Source organism: Pochonia chlamydosporia, chromosome 6 (assembly GCF_001653235.2).
Source record: "Pochonia chlamydosporia 170 chromosome 6, whole genome shotgun sequence".
Lineage (NCBI taxonomy): Eukaryota > Fungi > Ascomycota > Sordariomycetes > Hypocreales > Clavicipitaceae > Pochonia > Pochonia chlamydosporia.
This window is the reverse complement of record NC_035795.1, coordinates 266,165-280,772: the sequence shown is the minus strand read 5'-3', so window position 1 is coordinate 280,772 and position 14,608 is coordinate 266,165. Positions and strand designations below refer to the sequence as shown.

Genomic DNA, 14,608 nt, shown 5'->3' with positions numbered 1-14,608 from the left:
CACTACATCATTTCTCAAGCGTGCCTGGTGGTATGTGGCTCAGCATTCAGATGCTTCGTAAACCATGCCACCCACAGACTGCTTGGTCGAGATTACAGTCCAAGACTCCTACAGATGCTTGACGTCTGGTTGCAAGTAGCATCCGACCGAATATTTGTCGATGCGTGGTGGGGTTATGCCGGGCTGTAATAGTGAATGGCATTGAATGCCCAGGGAATTTGCCTCAAGCCTCCTGGGCGAGTTATGTCTATCAATCTAGATGTTGACAAGATGTCAAATGAGTCGATGCTGTCTGGTGGAAGAGCCAGAAATGAAAGCGCCAACATTGAAGCAGGCAGGTGCAGCAATCGCCGCCCTGCACTGGGTTGAGTGGCTGTGGGTGGGTGCTCCTTCCTTCAATGTTCGGGTTGATCCTCAACTGGCTTGGCTCCCTTGACACCTGTCACAGCGCCGACTGACAGCTGCCAGCACCGATAGGTGCTGGCACCTGACTGGCCTCCCAGTTACACCCAGTGCTGGTGGCATCATTTGATCATTCGACTAGACGAGGTCAACTGATGTCACGAATCGTGCACAAAGCAGATGCTATCGCGAGTGACCATTCCACGATGTTCATATGTTTGAAGTGCGGAAGCATTCACAAGTACCGGTCTGCGCATGCATCCGATCCGATGACTTGTCGAACGTGTTTCCTCAAGATACCTGCAACTCCAACTCGGCAACGAACTACGAGCTAGATTTTGGACCTGAACGACACACAAGTAAACGAACGACTCGGGTATTGAAAAGCGCTTTTCAAACTATGTACTTATTTGCTATGTAAACAATGCGATGCATACCAGCTGCAATCTCAGTTATGTACCAACACCTGCCGACGATCAAAGGCTTCTCAGAGCTTTGATACTACAAACGCCGCTGACGAGTCTGCATCCTCAGCATAAGTGATGTGCTGGAGGGTGATGATAGGACCTGCATCACAGATGTTGTCCCCCTTATGACAAACAATATGCACACGGCTCGGGTCGATTCCTTGCACAGGCTGTTTGGACATCGGGTCACCGAAAACGACGACCGCCTTGACTTTGGACCTTGCATTGGCGTCAAGGTTCTTGGCAGCGTTGTGTACCGCATAACCGCCTTGCGAATATCCGCTCAATACGAATTGCGTGTTGGGGCACTTGGCGATGGTGTCGGTGACGATTTTGGCCCTAATGAAGTCGTCTTAGTACATATTTGTGCCAGGAAGTACTTTCCATGGTTCTGTATTCAGGAAGGCCATTTGAAGTGATCGACTTACATTGTGACTCCCGCCTTCGGGTCGGCTCTCAGATACCCATCAACGCTTGCAGGATACTCAACGCCCTGAAATGTTACCGACTTGGACGAACCGATAGCCTTCTTGACTGCGTTCAGAAACGGCGGTCCGACTAAAGCACCAACGTTACCCGGATCACAAGTCCCTCTGGCGAAGACAACGGTTACGTCTGCGCATCCTTTACTGTTGGCGTTGATGTTGAGGCCGAATGCTACTGCCAAAGCTGTTTCACCAACTCCCAGTGCACTGCAAATGCCATTGACTGGAACGTTAACGGGAAAGGTTTCCACAATCATTGCCAAGAATGCATTGAGATTGAAGTCACGCTTCTCAATCGGGACGTATTCCATATCAGACACTGGAGCGGCATTGACAGAGCCACAAGCCAGGGCAGCCAGAATAATCTTTGAGAAATGCATACTGAACCGCAGATCTGATAGATTCGACAAACTTGGGAAGAAGCCAGAAAAGAATTTCTTCTGAAGAAGGGATGGCGGTGTCAATTGAAGCCAGAGGAAGCCTGCCTGATCTCTCCAACCAGCAACACAGCCAACTTGAGGATATTCCCACCATCTTATACTTTTCTTCGTCACCTTCGTTCCAGTGCCCTATAAAACGCAACACCATATTGCTCCTATGGGAAGGTCGGATTTGACTATCCCGTATAGAAGCGCAGAACAGAGGCGCATACATTCTCGATACAGGACTTGGTCTTCCACGATTGGCAGATCTCCCGGCGCTAAGACATGTTCTTGCATCCGCATTCTCTACCCCATGCAGAATCCACTCGTTTCAGTCCGCCGAAAGATGCGCATCAGGGTATGTCAAGTGACGGCTAATTCTTGTCAAAAAATTATCCGCGACTATCTCGGACTAACCCCGGTCAACACGTCATATGGCTCATCATGCGGTGTGAGAAATTTTGTCTATATTGTCCAGCTTTATGGATAGGTACTTGTGAAGTCGAGGCACAAGAACTACAGGTCCCCAACTGGAACGCAATTCTTCAGTCTACAGTTTGACGCCAGCGTGGTACCTGAGCCTCAGATGGCGCCTTCTGCCACTCATTAATCACAAATCACAAATTTGAGTCTCTTCAATGGCAACCACTCAGCTGTGGCATCTCCCAATTGCTTACCACACACCATGGATGGTCCTGCAAGTCCACTGGATGATCGGCACCCGAGAACACCACTTGACCTTCATTGTGCTCCCCCGCATCTACGACCCTTGCGTTACCCCAGATCCTCCGGGCCTGGATTTGGCGCTGATCAAGCCATAAGGGGCTCCATGTCCGATTCCCCAACCCAAGTTCCGGGCTCAGCCCTTCTGACCATAACCCACCATTCCGAGCCAGGGTTAGGTTACAAAACCTCGGCAAGCGAGACCAGGATTAAACACATGCACATGCTTTCCGTTAACCCGGCAAGTCATCGTTCGAAGTTTGTGTTCAAGATTTACAAAGTTGCCTTTCATGACCTGAATGTCCTTGCATCTCGTCCCTGAATCTAAAGCTGGTGATTGCCTTGATTGGATGGAGAAACCTTGTGAGTACATCCGTGGACCTGGATATCTGCAGGCTCGGGAAAGTTGCCGACCATGCGAGACATTCTATGTTCGTTTGCGGATGCTATCGATATTTACTGAAACATTAATAATCTACGCTGATATTATGTATGATCCGCGACATTTCGGATGTCTTATCTGCCAACATAGACTTGTCTCTGCCGTACGTTATCCGAGAATAAGAGTTTGTGGTCATCGAGGAGGGTACGCTGGTCTGACTTTTTTACAGAATATACCCTCTCTTCTTGACCATTTGGATAAACGACCTAATTATGTAGAAAGTGACTAAATGCAAGCTGGAAGTGTGGCGGCCTCGTTGTCTTGTTTCAAGCTAACATCTCAAATCACGACTCTTTGCCAAAGCAAACGGGATAGTGGTTAGCCCGATGGCCAGGGTTGCTTACCAGGTGTTTCCAGGCAATCATTTGTTTCTGCGAGATTACTCATAACACTTATTCAGAAACTCCATATTCACATGAAAAACTGCCTGTATGAGTGTACTAGATAAATCGAAACACTTCGGCACACCACCCGAGCTGCAGCTGTGTTGTTGAGCATTCAACCCGTTAATTGGAGAGAATGACATCTCAAAGAGGCCTAATGAGACCTTTGGAAAGTGAATTTAATCAATGAGTGTTTCAAATGCAGTCGTAGCGTCACTTTTGTGCGATGGAGACGCTGCCTGTCGCGGAATTGCCGAGCAGTGTTGTTGAAAGCCGAATAGAAAATTGTAACAAAGCTGTGCAGTCGTACCAGGATACTCGATCATATACGCATGTCAGGTTCAAATTTTAAGAAATGATACTCGTTGAGTCGCCCTTACAATCATATGAAAAGGAGAAAACGGACGCCACGGACTAGAATATGAGATCTGGCGTCAAAAGCAGGGATTGCTCGAGCCTCGTATCGCCCTTGTGTTACTCATGACACAAATACAACCGAGTCGGCTAATTTGAAGAGAAAATCATTCCCAAGGCTTGAAATATTTCTTATTATCAGCCTCACTTGTTTACATCAATCTAGGTCTACTACGACAGGTGTATCAAGTCTCAATAGACATCACTTTCAAGCTTTGAACTCGTACAGAACAAACCAAATCCAATAAACCTTCTTACAGTAGAAGAAATACAGAAACTAGTAATCATGATGAACTGTCTGTATGCGCCTGAATATCAACTCCCGGTATCCCGAAGGGTAGTACACCGCATCCCGCGCTAAGACAATGCAGGCAACATGTCCGATCTGGCGGCCACCCACATGGACGTGGTACATACATTCGATTCTGGAACCTGTAATCACGCGTCACGTCACAATCTAGTGTGTGGCTGAAGGCGTTGTAGTGCGTTCAGCGACCAAAGCCTCCATTCCGACCACGGAGTAATGTGTAGATGGGCATCAGCGTTTTCATATGATGCTCGAGAATTGTCGCAAGTTGGACAAGTCATACCGAATTTGTTGGGGTTGTTCAAGTTCAGCATCACACGGGAGTTTGCGCTTCTCACAGGTAGCACAGCATGTGATGGACGCGGATAGCATTAAATTAGAAACCTATGGACTCCATATACCGCCAAGAAGGCAGTTCCTGCAATGAGAAGGCATTCAATGAGAAACACGAAAAAGTAAACACTCTCCAATGGTCTATTAAAGAAACCCATTTGCATAGTCTTCACAGACCCTTCCGTGCCTGTCAGTTTGCCCACCCGTGGCACATACTTGAAGTTAAACTTGGACTCGCCCCCCAGTCCGCGTTCAATAATCCCTCGATGTAACATCTTCTTTGAATATTCCACGACGGCATGATCGAATCTCGGGATAAGCCGTTGTACAACGGCAAGAAATTGCACGAGCCAGCAGTGCCCCTGGAAACAGGCATAGTGCATGAGTCCCGGCCGGCCGAGTCCGAGACTGTCACAGAATTGGTCCCCATTTAGTACTCTGCTCCCTGCCTCGATGAAGCCCGTGGATATGTTCATCGGGGCCAGATCCCTGATACTCTGTACGAAGTTGTACGCGACAACAAAGGATGTCGGTGATAATACCCGCTCGTGCAGAAGCATACTTTCCATTGTTGCTTTCGCCCTCGGTACAGAAGAGAAGTAGCTCGTGGGCGTACCTAGTAGGTAGCCAATGTATCGCCACAGGGCAATGTAGTCTTGTATTTCCTGCTTCTGCGGGTACACGCCCATGAATGGGAGCTGTAGCCACATGTGATTACAGCAGAATGTGGAAATGGAGTGGATAGAGTCCAACGTATTCAGAGGGATGCCATGTTTCTCAACGTCATAGTAGTCAGAGCGGCTGCCGGCCAGAGAAAGAATGCGCTCTCGAACAGCTGAATGTAGTAGGCGAACTCGGATTGCTGCGGTATGAGCGTTTCCTCCGGGCTTGATGTCGCCGACTGACTTGGTAACCTGAAGGATAAATTGAAAAGTCTCGAGCAAACGTCGCGGGAGCACTCTCGTGGAAAACCCGCCAGTTCTAACCAAGACCTCAACAACGCCCGAAGCAGAAGAGTTCTCGCCCATGAAGCCTTGCAGAGCGAACCCCATGAGGTTGGCGGTCGCATAGCGATAGAAGAACTTTTGTCCTCGCTCGAGCTGCGCCCAGTCTACCCAGCTAGGAACAGTGTGTACTTCCTCCCAGAAAGACGTTATAACTTCGTCCGTCTTCCAGTTCTCCCTGAGAAGGGTGTACATGTCGAGTCTTTTCTTTCCATCTTGTGATAGTCCCGCGTTAGCTTGCTCTATGCCTTGTAGTTTCGTGACAGTGCGGCTTCCGAGGACGTCGTACTCGTATCGTAGCGGATCGGTCGTTGCTCTCGATAGGTGAAGGTCCGTCCAACGGAAACTGTAGTTGCCCATTTTGTGGATCGTATCCATTTCGAAGGAGGCAATTTTTGGTAGCTGTACACGTTGAAGGTACGTATAGTGGCTAGGAATTTGGAATAAAGGTTTGAGGCGGAATGACGACTCGTGTAGATGTCTCGGGGGGATGGTGCAGTGTTTGCTTGCGTACTCAGTCCAAGCAATTTTTAAATATAACTCTGCGTACGTACTTCATAGAAATGTGCTTCGGACTGGGGCTATGAATCATGGACCATGTCGTTACGTACAAACACTTGGTAGACCGGCACTTTTCACAGTCTGTAAATGATGATCATAAACGAGTCGTCATCACTTTTCACACAGTGACAACAGAGACACTGGTCACATTCAAGGTTCATGTTGTTCTAAGTTAATAGTCTATGAAAACGAGGCTACAACTGCCGAGAAGCAAGTGAGCCTTGGCAACGGTGGTCATTGTCCCCTTTGGGTCGCCCACATCTACGCGACCATGGCTGTGACGCATGGTGTATGCAAGACGTAGTGTCAGTCTCGGTGCCCCGAGCATCATCAGCCTCGCATTCGTCTGTCGTACGTACTAATGATGACTCCAGGACACTGCCGTTCGAAGTCTCCCGTGTATTGGTGGGCAACTGGTAATAAATCACACCGAAACAGGAGTAAATACGTGATGTTGGTGCTGCTTGTTTCTTTGTCTACGCTGCATACTCCTACATTACTTGCCAATATTCACAACATCCACCAGAGATCCACTCTTGGGTCTGAGTTGCAATGTTTGCAATCACTGGATTGCGCCCCGAGAACAGCTACTCATAATTCTGGCTGATTGGACATTACATTCATCTGGAGAGAAAGATTGGAGACGAGTTACTGTGAATGGTTGTGAAAAACACTGAACATTAGGATTCAGGACGGGATGGTTTATTTCAATCTTACCATCCTTCCAAGGCAACAGAGTTTCTTTGTCCCTTTGGTTGTCTTTGTTGCTAATGGCCCTTGTAACATCAACCAACAGTAAGGCTTAATGCATCTACTTGAGCCCACCGTCCAACTCGCATGACATGTAGTGTAACCGCCGTTGGGCGTCGTTGGCCTGACGGTGTAACATCAGTTTCAACTTTGAAAGCTCAAGATTCTGATGGTGGTGTCCAACTTGTCAGGTTCATGGCCCCCACCATTTGGTAATGGGAATTCATGGGTTCTCTTCATTGAGTCACGAGTTAGCTGTGATTCGTGCGTCATAGCTATTGAAATGAAATGGAAACATCAGAGCAGCTGGACCCATGGTGGCCCAGGGTAATGATTGTGTTTGCTTGATTTGATTCCACCGTGAATTCTAGCTAAATTTAAACTGTTTTACAAATACCGCATCGACTGAAACTAGTTTTGTGCTCCGTTGGTCGTAAACTTGTCCCTTGATTGTAGTTTGCATCATCTGCAGACGCGTCAAGATGTTCATCTCGCCGGTTATCGCGGATCTGGTTCTCACGCAAAAACAAGAAAACACAACTGTTTTCATCCCGGACATGTTCCAGACATTTCTTCAGGATGAACCAAATACCAATCGCTTCTATAATAAGGCCAAGTTGGAGTCGGAAGCGTGGCTGACCAAGTTGGTTGTTTGGTGCCTTGCTACTATTCAAGCTAACGCATGACAGATTCTGTTGTTTCTCTCCGGAGATGGAGATGAAGGTGGCGAAATGCGACTTTTCATACTTTTGCTCCATAGCGGCACCGAATGCTCCATACGACGAATTCCGTACCTTGTGCGACTGGGGCAACTGGGTTGGTCTCTCCTTGTGCTCTTGATGACCCTTTGCTAACAGGGTGTGTCAGGTGTTTCCTTACGATGATAGTGAGTAACACGTTGGTCGCCATCTTCCTTGTGTACTGACTTCGTGATGAGTGTTCGACTTTGGGGAGCTCAAAGATCAGCCTGAGGCTGCCCGCCGTGTAATGGACAGTCTCATGGAGACTATGTTGAGGCGTCCTAGTACAGCAAGAAAACTGAAGCTTGTTCAAGCGCACGATACTGTCGTCTTCCGTATGTCCAAGGTATGGTAATGTCTTCCCAAGTGACTCACCGCATGCTAAATACCGGAACTAGGCATGCTCGCAAGGTAAACCCGGAGTGAATTCGCTGCTCATCCTGAACTTCATGTTGACAGACCGAAGGAGTTCAAGCGAGATTTGCCAGCACAATGCATGCTTATTGTGATGGCGCAATTAGCCACGTCGACGACGAATTCGACAACAGAACGCCGACACTGGAAGAAATAATCCTAACTCGCCGGATGTCTGCTGGAGTTTCTCCATTATATCATCTGGTCGAATATGCGCATCGCATCAAGTTACCGGACTTTGTGTTCAAGCACCCGGTCGTACAAGAGCTAGAAGTGCTCGGAATTGATATGGTTTCAATGTAAGTGACCCATCTCCCCATCTGGGTGTCATTGACCCTGGGAATAGATCAAATGATATTATATCGTATCGAAAGGAAAAGGTACGCATTGCGCCATCTTACTTGTGGCATCCTTACTCATACCACTCAGGCGGACGGGGTAAAACATAACATGGTGGGAATTTGTGAACTACACGGAGCGTCAACCCAGCAGGCATTCGACACTGTCGGGCTCCTTTTACAGGATTGCTACGACAGGTGGGATCTGATGGAAAATCATCTACCACGGTGGAGCAAGCCAATCGACCGAGAACTACGCAGGTATATTGACGGAATCAAAAACGTTGTCAAAGCAAACTTGTATTGGAGGTCGGTGGCACTCTCACGGCGTGGAAACTGTAGTTGCTGACAGGTTCAACAGTTTCCGGTCAGCGCGATATTTTGGCAAGGATGTAGAAAGGGTGAGAAGGACCCGCGCCATTGAGGTGCCTGCAACTTGGCTGTAATTGTTTCCGGTTTGGGACCTTGTGTTACTATCTGTAATCGAGGACTTGAGCTAAGGCTCCATGTACGTCGTTCTTGTTCCAGCTGTTTAAACTCTCGGCTCTCACATATTGGGTGATTACAGATTAGAAAGGGCCTCGATAGGTTCTAGAGCAACGCTGAATTGGTGAAAGATGATGATGAAGGCAAGATATTGCCGTGGACGTTCTTTTTAAAGCAATACTCGATTTTGGCCAGGCGCCACTAGCAGCCCTCTCAGCTATGAAACAGTCTCTGTTCCTCTTCAGACAACTCAACTCGCATACTGATAAAGCAGTATGCCAGGCTTCCCTGTGACACTAAACCACGCCAGACCCCTGATACGGGATATATTTCTCATGCTGAGTGGTGAACTCAGTGGTGGTATTGTAATTCCACCAAAAGTCCAAATAATGGGGCATACTAGCATTCACCTTGCAAGTCTCAACGTAGTCGTCCAGCATGTTGTCCACCAGCTTGGTGTAGTTTGCAAGGGAACAAGAATAGCCTGGTCCATCCTGGCAATCATTGAACGGCACCACCGCCTCGTTCAGTACCACTCGAACGAATGAGTCCTCCTTTGAAGTGGCGGTCGCGTTGCAAGACAATCTCTCAAACGTTAAATGGCCGCCCATCGGCATCAGGTTGCCCGTGGCGTAGGTGTTAGGGAATGGGGGCCGGTCCTTTGGCAGATGCTTATCCGGGGTGCCTATGCCAAGTGCGGCAAGAATAGGTGTGATGTTGGTATCATGGGAGCTTTAGAGAGGCCGTAGTTAGTACATTGTGGAAACAAAGTTGTACAGAGAGAGGCGTACAAGTTAAAGATGAGGCTGCCAGATTTTCTTGGTCCTTGCTTCATAAGTGCCAGTGAGGCATTCATGTATACGCCCCCAACGGCCTTCATATATGGATTTCCCGGCCTTCACAAGTTAAAACTATTCTTCCGTAGTGTAATTTATCATACGAGACAACACTTACCCAGCGCAGTAGTAGAACTGTAGGTCTTGTGTGTAGCCAAAGCTGAGCCATTCATCGAGTGTGAACACGTTTGTCCATTCCGAAAAGCCTCGCACGTTAAGTTCATAGGCCGACATCACTGCTTTCATTAGAATGGAACCCACATACGTATACACGGAACCCGATGGTGACGTGAAACTTACGCATAAGTCCATATACGTCCGAGGAGTTTAAATGAAGCCCCGGATTTTGCTTGTTCAATCTGGAGGCGGCGACATCAAACTGTGGCATGTAGTACGTGAGACTACTGCAGGCAGATCGGTTGTCAGCGGGACATCGTGGTGTAAGACTGTTTGCACCCATGGCTGTAGTTTCGGGTATCATGTTGAGGGCCACTGTGTTTGTATAGTTCCAACCAAAAAAACCTTCGCCTGTGTATTTGTTAGCGACGAATGGGTGCCTGATAGGATGTACGGGCTGACAGCATGTACATGTACATACCAAACTTTCTAGCAGTCTGGACAACTCTTTCAAACTCGGCTGTCCACATCGGAACGGTCGTATTCTTCGATTGATCCCACAGGTGGCCATATCTCGTCCGATACTCGGATCCATGCTTGTACGTTGTAAGCAGACCACTGTATGGGCCAGTGTCTGTTTCTAGCTCATAAAGACCTTCGTCCGTGACATAGAACTCCCAGTCAGGGAGAAATCGCAAGTCTCCTCGCCAATCAGTGATGTTAGAATCTTGAAGCTTCGTCAAGCCTCGCTTCATCTTGGCACCATCAACGGCTTGGGGATATCGCTCGCCATGACGCCGAATCATGATAACCTGGTCAACGGCGCAGCTATCTGGGGGATCGCGGCCAATGCCATAAGATTGCCTGTTGGAGTATGGGCCACAACCTCCGATATGTTTAATGACGGAGTAGCCTTCCAGGAACGACTGGTCGTACGGTGCGGCGAATGTATACCTTCCGGCATTTTGAGGACTGTTGCTTAGAGCAAAAGCCGTTCCCCAGAAAGGGGTGATGGCACTCGTAACCTTCATATTCGATTCAACGTCGCTCGGACTTGGTCAGGCTCTGAAGTGACAGCCCTAACCGGAGTTTAGGACGAGGATATTGGTTTCTTTAGTACATCTGAGCAGAATGTTCCTGCGCCAGTCTCGACACACTAAAACCCTTGCATTGTCCATAGCAAACTTGAACCAATGCCAACAATATCCACAAGGTGTCGTCATAATACCTGCGGCCCGACTGTCCAGAAGTCGCGTGCACAGTTGCCTATCTTGGATAACCACGGCGTCATGATACTCTTCTGGCACCGTCACGAAATTGCCATCCGGCAAAGCTTGCCGTAGTGATCACTTGCACTAACATCCCCAGAACCAAAGTGCGGGGAAGTGTCAGAGGGAATAGAGAAGTGATCTTCATCAGTCGTTTAACTCAGCATTGGAGGAACCAGTCAGCCGTTGTTGGCGCCAATTTAGCGACGGTACTCCGCGGGGTTGAACAACATCCGAACTAATATTCCGCCTAAATTAAAGAGAATGCTAGCTAGGTAAACCATTGATGCTCTTCGTAAGTAGTAGGTCCGATATTCGCTTTTACGGAACTCGGGCGCATATTAATGAGCTGGAGCTTGCTGACAAGAGATGATGAACGGCGTCGGCTCCGGTGGCCGAGGAGTGGAAGTGGCTTTTGATTCTGCCCAAAATGAGTTGTAGTGCGATTATCTGTACTTAAATCTTTATACCAGATTGTTCCTATGAAACTGCTTAGCAATTGAGTGTAGTTTTTACTTATGCTTAATTGTTAAAAGACTGTCAAGAGGCTGTCGTTGGCACCCTTTACTAGCCCTCTGACTTTGTGTTGGTCGCCGGTAGGAATGTCTTACCTCTTATTTCGCGGAATTAATTACTTTCAATAGGAACACTCGAAAGTTTAACGCTGAATATATGTTTCACTCTGCCATGTTGCGGTGCTTAGGTTGCTGCTGAGACTGACGTTTTGCTACAGTGCACAGCCTTCCACTCTTGTGCATTAAAGTCAGCATCTTCCTTCACTGCTAAAGACATTTACAGCAAATATTACTAAATGGGACAGAAATACAGATGTTTATCTATTCCGTTGCAGAAAGGTCCTATAATAGCACGCTGTCACTATCTAACTGAGACATGGCCATTTCTCCGGCTATCAATGCAGAAGGGAACAACAACAACTAAAGTCGTGATTTCGGTTTCAAGCCTCGTCTGACGTACGGATGGCGGCCATGGCATACAAGATGATCTACAGGAGCCGTATTGAGGAACTCGGGGCCCGCATCCTCCATCAAATTGGTCATTCCGCACAGACGCATAGCCGTCTCTATTTCGTCTCGCAATACTATACCCAAGTTAGCTAGTGACATGCATGTACTTGAGTTGGTAAACTGGGACTTACTTTCGATTGCGTGTTCGACTCCAGCCGTGCCGTAGTTGACGGCATAGAAGAATGGCCGTCCCATTCCGACTGCCGAGGCGCCAAGACAAATTGCCTTTACAATGTCGGATCCCCGCCGGAAACCACCGTCTATGAGAACCTCCATGGAGTCGAACACCTCAGGACAGTTCCTGTGTAGCTCAAGCAAGGTGATGATGGAGGGCTGAGCAGTGTCCGCTGCTCGGCCGCCGTGGTTGCTCACAACTATTCCTTGACAACCAAGTCTCAGTGCTGTCTGGGCATCTTCCCACCTCTGGATGCCCTTGATAACAATAGGGAGGTGAGTATGCTTCCTAACCCAGGTTATATCGTCCCATGTCACCGCTGGATCAATAAACGAACCCGATTGCCTTGCAAGCCCCGCGCCTTTCTGGTCTTTGCCCTGGGTCACCTTCTTCTCCACCATGTTTTCGGGTTTGACTCGTTCATCATCCTCTCGCTTCGACACTACTGGTAGGTCAACCGTAACAAAGATGGCCTTGACCTTGTTGTTGCTGCTAATGTGGGCGAGTAACTTTGCAGACTTTTCGCGATCCTTGTCCACATAGAGCTGGAAGAAGGCGTGCTCGGGAGTGACATCTAAGATTTCGTCGTGAGGGTACGAAGCGGGTGTGGAAATGCAATGGATGATGCCGGATGGACCAGCGCCTCGCGCAAGCGCCAGTTCTCCTTCTTCTCCTGCGGTTCGGACTGCTCCCGTTGGGCATACGAAAAAGGGGGCTTCGAGATTGCACCTGAACAGTTTCGTTTTTGTGGTGACTTGTCTGACGTTTTTCATCACGGCAGGTCGAAGCCAGATTTTCTTCAGGGTGTCGACATTAATATCTCTTGTGATGTTATCGTTGGACGCGCCGTTAATGTAAGCCCATGCTTTGCTGGTGAATGATTGGCGAGCTGCGTTCTCAAAGTCGTATATGTTGATGAGGTCTTCTAGCGGAGGCTTCGATAAGGTTTGCTTCGGTTTAACTGTGGATGTGTTTGCTGCAGCCCATGATTCCGTGATTGTAGAGACATCAAGAATGCCGATGTGATGCTTTGGGTCGAGTGACGCTTTTATTAGTGAGGGCGCGTGAACTTCATTATACGGTACAGAGGCATCTTTGCCAGAGTATTGATGTATGACTAGATTAGTGTTAGATGTCGTCAACATCACTTTTGTCGCACATGAGCGTTTGGTGGTGAGATCAACTCACTCTCTGGGCCACCTGGATGAGACGGCGCAAAGTCCGTCATGTCATACACATTCCCATCGACCACTATCCAGGTATCATCTGCCTTGGAATGTTGCAGTACTTCGGACACAGGCACTTTTCTCGTCATTTTGTCGGCCTCGGAAGGTGCCTCAGTTGCATGACGTGGTGAGGGTTCGGACAATCCAATGGAAGACGAGGTGTTTATAATGCATCTCGGCCACTTTCAAATTGCCCCATGACTGACTGCATGGACCTTTGCGAGCGGAGCCTTTCCGACTGGAGTGCCAAGGGTGAGAAAGCGGCATTCACACCGACCATGAAATTGTCTCCATCTATCGTGTGGGAATTGGAGAGCCGAGATTAAAACCAGGCTGAAAATCATATTGAGAGCTGCGGGGTAAAGATGGAGCGAAATCGGGGGCGGGAATTCCGAATATTGAACCGGATGGAATCATCACATCATCAACAAGACTCTCCGGGTTAAATAAGCGCGAACAGTCTCGTCCAATTCCAATTTTGTTAACCCGAACCAATAAAACACCCCACAAGGTAGAGATGGGCAACATACTGGAACTCGTCCCTGGCCATGTTGGAGATGGACATGGTGAGACATTCTTGGCATTTAGATGGCTGAGAAACATTTCGGTACTCCGTAAACCATGGGAACGTTATTTCCGGCTGGTCTAACCTCTGCCTTGGCGGGTCATCCGAGAGTGGCTTACACACGAGTAGGGAAGAAGACCTGTGAAAGTGTGTACAAAAGTACAATGTGAGCTGTTTTGGTCTCAGCGGCGGTTGATGGGTTACGCAAAAAGTAGTTAACAGCTCATTGCGCCGCCCTAGGGATTGATCAGTTTGGATCATCATCATGGTTCTTGCCTGTTGGAAGGCAGTTTTCCATTTTGGCGTCTCTTTCTGCCGTCGACACTTGGAGCACGTCATAGTCTACTCTGTCAGCAAGTAGGAATCGTTCCTCGCCATTGTTCATCCAACCTCTTCTACACTGCTAGCTGTTTAAATCTCAAGCCAGTTTCATAACGCTGTTTAGATCCCCCTTCTCTGAATGTATTGTGCTCCAGGTTGTATTTACGGGGATTCATTTCAGAACCCGGTTTCTGGTAACGGCACCAACGTCTAGGGTACTAACTGGCGAGGTCACATACATCACTCTGGCCGTCTATCTTGACCTGGTTCTAGGCACTTAATGCTCCATGACTGGGTTTGATTCTGAGAAAAAGCACATCTTTTTAATTCCACTCCAGAAAATATAGACAAAACGTCACGTGGGTCGTTCCGGTCGAGCAGTTGACATGCTTGTGGCTAAGGCA

The 14,608-nt window shown here is 48.3% G+C and overlaps 6 protein-coding genes across 6 annotated transcripts; 1 reads left to right on the top strand and 5 right to left on the bottom strand.

Annotated features, from left to right (window-relative positions):
* Window positions 1-46: 46 nt before the first annotated feature.
* On the bottom strand, window positions 47-202 carry VFPPC_17997 (hypothetical protein; the record flags this gene model as incomplete). Its single annotated transcript, XM_022429662.1, has 1 exon — window positions 47-202. The coding sequence occupies one exon, from the start codon at window positions 200-202 to the stop codon at window positions 47-49; it is 156 nt and encodes a 51-aa protein (XP_022285222.1).
* Window positions 203-889: 687 nt separating this feature from the next.
* VFPPC_09691 (cutinase, monofunctional) lies at window positions 890-1,734 on the bottom strand (the record flags this gene model as incomplete). The annotated part of the gene is made up of 2 exons (XM_018288185.1): window positions 890-1,208; window positions 1,298-1,734. The coding sequence occupies 2 exons, from the start codon at window positions 1,732-1,734 to the stop codon at window positions 890-892; spliced, it is 756 nt and encodes a 251-aa protein (XP_018141235.1).
* A 217-nt stretch (window positions 1,735-1,951) lies between these two features.
* VFPPC_17996 (hypothetical protein) lies at window positions 1,952-2,266 on the top strand (the record flags this gene model as incomplete). Its single annotated transcript, XM_022429661.1, has 1 exon — window positions 1,952-2,266. One exon carries the CDS (start codon window positions 1,952-1,954, stop codon window positions 2,264-2,266), a length of 315 nt encoding a protein of 104 aa, XP_022285221.1.
* Window positions 2,267-4,416: 2,150 nt separating this feature from the next.
* Window positions 4,417-5,760, bottom strand: VFPPC_09689 (transcriptional regulator; the record flags this gene model as incomplete). Its single annotated transcript, XM_018288184.1, has 1 exon — window positions 4,417-5,760. The coding sequence occupies one exon, from the start codon at window positions 5,758-5,760 to the stop codon at window positions 4,417-4,419; it is 1,344 nt and encodes a 447-aa protein (XP_018141236.1).
* Window positions 5,761-8,967: 3,207 nt separating this feature from the next.
* Window positions 8,968-10,655, bottom strand: VFPPC_09688 (3-phytase B; the record flags this gene model as incomplete). Its single annotated transcript, XM_022428669.1, has 5 exons — window positions 8,968-9,403; window positions 9,463-9,567; window positions 9,626-9,743; window positions 9,808-10,035; window positions 10,106-10,655. 5 exons carry the CDS (start codon window positions 10,653-10,655, stop codon window positions 8,968-8,970), a joined length of 1,437 nt encoding a protein of 478 aa, XP_022284241.1.
* Window positions 10,656-11,827: 1,172 nt separating this feature from the next.
* VFPPC_09687 (cytochrome b2) lies at window positions 11,828-13,407 on the bottom strand (the record flags this gene model as incomplete). The annotated part of the gene is made up of 3 exons (XM_018288182.2): window positions 11,828-11,991; window positions 12,049-13,209; window positions 13,281-13,407. The coding sequence occupies 3 exons, from the start codon at window positions 13,405-13,407 to the stop codon at window positions 11,828-11,830; spliced, it is 1,452 nt and encodes a 483-aa protein (XP_018141238.2).
* Window positions 13,408-14,608: the final 1,201 nt, after the last annotated feature.